Source organism: Diadema antillarum, unplaced genomic scaffold (genome assembly GCF_040938485.1).
Source record: "Diadema antillarum isolate AM-2024a unplaced genomic scaffold, OU_Dant_1.0 scf00000039, whole genome shotgun sequence".
NCBI lineage: Eukaryota > Metazoa > Echinodermata > Echinoidea > Diadematoida > Diadematidae > Diadema > Diadema antillarum.
In genome coordinates, this window is record NW_027270928.1 from 1,272,675 (window position 1) to 1,277,938 (window position 5,264).

The 5,264-nt window shown below is 42.2% G+C and overlaps 2 protein-coding genes across 2 annotated transcripts; one reads left to right on the forward strand and one right to left on the reverse strand.

Annotated features, from left to right (window-relative positions):
* LOC139710896 (uncharacterized) lies at nucleotides 1-1,293 on the forward strand. The gene is made up of 2 exons (XM_071622822.1): nucleotides 1-615; nucleotides 832-1,293. The coding sequence occupies exons 1-2, from the start codon at nucleotides 1-3 to the stop codon at nucleotides 1,291-1,293; spliced, it is 1,077 nt and encodes a 358-aa protein (XP_071478923.1).
* A 1,819-nt stretch (nucleotides 1,294-3,112) lies between these two features.
* On the reverse strand, nucleotides 3,113-3,511 carry LOC139710908 (putative nuclease HARBI1). The gene has a single exon (XM_071622831.1). The coding sequence runs from the start codon at nucleotides 3,509-3,511 to the stop codon at nucleotides 3,113-3,115; it is 399 nt and encodes a 132-aa protein (XP_071478932.1).
* Nucleotides 3,512-5,264: the final 1,753 nt, after the last annotated feature.

Below are 5,264 nucleotides of genomic sequence, written 5' to 3' on the forward strand. Positions count from 1 at the left end.
ATGGTGTACTACAGTGATGCCTTCGCTGCCACAAGAATGCCTCAATATGAAAGTCTGTACCATGAATTAATCTGCCAGAAGATTAATCTACCTGGCCGCATGATATTCATTTTCTGTGTGTATAGACCACCCTCTGCTGACGATAGCATCTATGATGTCATCTCAGACCACATCGACACTATCCAAGAGCTCCACCCTAGATCTGAAATTATTGTTCTGGGTGACCTCAATGCCCACCACGAAGAGTGGCTGGGAAACACAAAGACGGATGCCTACGGGGAATCTGCATTCGACTTTGCTACACTCAACAATCTCCATCAACTTGTAGATGACCCCACCAGAATTGGAAAGGATGGAAGCTGCTCCAAACTGGACCTCTTCTTAACTACTTCCCCTGACAACCATGTGGTATCAGTTGATGCCCCCCTTGGCTCCTCTGACCACTGTGTGGTTATGGACGTAGCTAACTACAGACTTCCAATTACAAGCAAACCTGCCAAGCGCAAAATCTGGCAGTACGACAAAGCTGACTGGGACGGTATGCGCTCTTTTCTATCAGAAGCTGACTGGTCCTCCCTTTCAAAGGCACATAGTGCTGATGCTGCCTGGAACAGTGTGAAAGACAACATTGGTGATGCCATGGGCCTTTTCATACCATTCAGAACTACCAAACACAAGTACTCGGATAAACCATGGTTCAATGGTAGATGTCATGATGCTGTCAAAACCAAACAAAGAGCATACAAACAGTGGCAAAAAAAAAAAAAAAAAAAAAAAACCTGCACAAGTGAACTATGGATCTTATACATGAAATCCAAATCCGAATGCCAGCGCATCATACGCAGAGCTCGTATTCAGTTCTCGCACCACCTGGAGCAGGAACTCAAGTATGCCAACAGTAAACAATGGTGGAAACTGGTGAAATCTGTAACTGATAGCAACAAAACATCTGCTGTTCCTCAATTGAAAAGTGGCAATGGACAGATCTTCAATGAGACTGCAGTCAAAGCCGAGCTCCTGAACAACACCTTCGCTGCAAATGCTCATCTTGACGACAAGGGCAAAGTCCCTCCCAATCTGAACTTAAAAACTGATGAAACCATCTCTACCATCAGATTCTGGCCTAAGGTTGTTCTCAAGAAACTCCGTAATCTCGACACATCCAAGGCTACTGGCCCAGATGGCATCTCAGCCACGGTACTTAAGAACTGTGCGCCAGAGCTTGCACCTGTTCTTTCAAAGCTCTTCCAAATATCCTTGAACTTTCAGAGTGGAAAACTGCTTATGTTGTAGCAGTGTTCGATTGACACGCTCTTCTGCAACTGCTCACCCCTACAGAGTTACTGTACCAAAGTCGAACACGTATCTCCATCAGTCTTCTTACATACCAAGGACGACTCGGCTGTGGAACTCACTTCCCACTATTATTTCCTCTAGCTCCAAATATGGACAGATTTAAGAATTGTGTTAATTCGTATTTAATCAGTTTGTTGTAAGAAATGAATTTTGTTATTTTGTATATGCATACAGTGTATAAGTTATTTTGATTATGGTTTACAATTTGGTAATCTAGGGCCACCTCTCCTCAAATTATGAAGGTAACATCAGGCCCAAAAAAACAAATTTAAAAAAGAAAATACCCCATTATTAGACAGCTTTATAAAAGCGCCATCTCTGTGGAATAATGACGTTGTTCCATACAGTAGCGTTCATACCAAGCTCACACCGACGCCGAATTGATGGCGAATTAAATCGGCTAGCAAAGCGGCGACAAAGCGTATTAAAGCTTAATCAAAGCGTAAAGACCGCAATAGAGCGTGAGAAAGCTTTGCGCAATTCGAGACATTCGGCGAGAGCGCCAAAAAATTTTAAACTGTCACGAATTGCGTAAAGCGGGGAGAGCGTATTAAAGCTTATCAAAGCGTCACAAAGCTTATCAAAGTTTTGCTCAAAGCGTAGGAAAGCTTAACAGGGACACCCTGTATAAAAGATAATAAAATAGAAAAGGCAATAGAACAAAAATATAAATAGAAAACTCTGTGGAAAACTTAATATTCTGAGCTTTTCACAAAGTTTTTTTCTATTTATTTTTTTATTACATTTCATTTTTTAATTCTATGTTTTATATTTTATTTCCTGTTTTATTTTCTTTGTTACAATAAGGGTTATTTATGTCACATTTAAAATTGATTTTCTTACTAATATTTTTAATTAGTAAGAAAATCAATTTGTAATAATAATTTGTAATAATCAATTTACAAAAAATTGCGTTTTAAAGATCTTTTATCGCACACATCTAAATTTAATATTCTACAACTTGATTTCTTTAAATTTTCACTCCTGATTTACAATAGTAGTATTATCTGATTTTTCATGGGGAAATAATCAATAAAGTCTGTATTTACATTATTTACCAGCAGATGAAATACATAACAACAACAATAACATCAATAATAATAATAACATCTTCACAAGTACACATAATACAAAAATTATATCAAACTTATATTAAAAATAAAGAAAATGTGCATATGGGAGAATGTTCTTACTTCCAGACACACAAGTTTTTATCTTCATCATCTGCTTCTGACGATATCTGAGCCACTCCTTTCTTAACTCAATCAGGAAATACACCCTAGCCATTCTTTGTTGCCAGTCAACAGCACCCACTGCTGGAGAGACGAAGTATTCTCTGAGATGATCTCTCTGATGTCTGGCATCCACAGTGGCGAGGTTCCCCCTTGCAGGTGGTTGCGGAACATCTTCCCAGTGAGGTCCATCTCTCCAGGCTCCTGGTATAACGAAGTTGTGCTCTTCATCTTCGTGGTCCACCTCACTGGCTGTCAGCGCCACCCTCTTCCTTAGCAGGTTGTGGAGCACCGCAGCAGTCTCCACCAAATCTCTGACGTTATCTACCTTCTGTTCCAGTGTTCCCAACAGGCACCGGAACCTGTTGGCCAAGATGCCAAAGGCATTCTCCACCACTCTTCTCCCCCTTGAAATCCTGTAGTTGCAGATACTCTGTTCATCTGTCATCCCTCTTCTACTGTATGGCTTCATCATGTAGCTCTTCAATGCAAAAGCATCGTCAACCAGGATGAAGTAGGGAATATCAGGCTGATTTTCTCCAGGGAGAAGGCATGGTGGAGGGGGGGGGCAGCCCTATGGACCCATCTTCTAGGCTTTCGAAGAGCTCAGAGTCTGTGAATATCTGGGAGTCAGACAGGTGTCCTTTACCTTCCAGCTCAATCCAGATGAACTTGTACTCTGCATCTACCAATGCCAGCAGTGGTATGGAGAAGAACCCCTTGTAGTTGTGGTAGAGACTGCCTGTGTTTGCTGGCTTTTTAATGGCTATGTGCTTTCCATCCAAGGCACCAATTGCATGGGGGACATTCCATCTCTGTTCAAACTGCTGGGCAAGGGTGCTCCATGCTTCAGGGGTGGTAGGTATGTTGAAGACCTCATCTTTATACGCCTCTACAATGGCCCTGCACACTTCTGGAATCATCTTTGATATGGTTGAGATACCACATCTGAAACCATATGCCAATGATCTGTAGTTGTCCCCACATTGGCCAGATGTCTCAAGGTGATTGCCAGTTTGAGGCCAGCTGACAAAGGGTGCCTGTAGTTAGTCTCTTGCTTCTAGATGACTGGTGCCACTCTCTCCAGGATCTCATCGAACACCTCAGGGGTCACTCTGGTGAAGTTTCTGAAGGCAACAGTGTCCTCTAATCTCGGTTATATTGTGTCCAGGAGACATTGTACTGGCCGTCCTGCTGTCTTCTTTCTTCGGTGAGCCATGGCCTGGTCCAGCAGCTCCTGATGAATGGTCTTCTCCCTCCTGCAGGTAGTTCAACCTCCTCTTGTCTTCGCTGTTCTTTCTCTCTCTCCTCCGCCTCAAGGACTAGGATGTAGTTATAGAGCAGGGAGACAAAGGTCATATCTGCTTCATAAGATGGTTCATACTCTGGTATATCTTGAACTTCCATATCTTGTTCTTCTGCCAAAGATGCAATGATTTCGTGTATGTGCTGCATCTTTATATATGCTCTGGATCAGAGGCGGGATGCAATCGGGATCTCGAAATTTTCCATTGCGTAACAGAGCTTAACAGAGCCTATCAATGCACAAGAGAGCTTGATAATCGTATCAGAGCGTTAATTAAAGCGTGATTACCGCATCAAAGCTTGCCAAAGAGTATTAAAGCATATCAAAGCGTGATTTAAAGCGTAACAAATCCTGATCAATCGGCATCAAAGCGTGAGAAGCCGTAGCGATTCGGGAAATAATTTGTCGCCCAAAGCGGGAACGAACTTCGTATCAGAGCGTATCAGAGCTTGTCAGAGCATATCATATCTGAGGAGATCGTGAGATTTTTTGAAAAGTAAATAAAAATGACGCCGAATTGATTGTCGATTTAAAGCGCGACATTCGGCGTCGGTGTGAACATAGCTTTACATTGATCAGGCTACAGGAGAAATCCTCTCTTTTCTCTTAGTATCAAAGGACGATTATGTCACAATGCGACCAGTTTACCCCCCCCCCTTCTTCTCTCATTTGCATAAGGATCATGCATGCTCACATCTTAGCTTTATTTTGAACACATTAGCTAGGGATTATTATAAGGAATGGGATAAGGTACCAGTCTGACTAGCGGGTCAATAACACATAGCCCAGGGTTTTAGCATAGTTCAGACAGGTGGGTTTAATATGGGTAGGATGCAAAATCTTTTGTGTTTGTGTATGCAAGTGAGTATGAGAGTGCCCAGTTATGAGAGAGAGTGTGTGAGAGTAGACAGATGATACCAAGAGCTCCTTGCAGAAGGATGAAGAGCTGAGGAGCTGCAACCCAGGCTCCTATGTGTGGGTAGCTATAAGGAATTGGGAAGGCACTGAGGCTGAGGCACGCCCTATAATTTGCAAGGTGGTTTTAGCATGGCTGGCAAAACCACAGATTTGCAGGTAGCGTGACTTCTGGCAGCACAGGCCAGGAGGAGCCCATTTCAGCGCAACTTTTGGCAGCACAGGCCAGGAGAAGCCCCCAACTTCCCCAGCTCGACTCACCCCTTTCATGAACTGTAAGTAGTTATATTTATTGCATTTTGTTAAGTATTTTTGTATCTCCAACTCAAAGTGGAGGAAAATGTTAACTGCCTGCATTATTTGAGTAAAAGTTTTTTTTTTTTTTTTTTGCTTCTGGAAAGTCTGAAGAATTGTAATATCCAGAAAGCAGAAATGTAATTAATTTTCACATATAT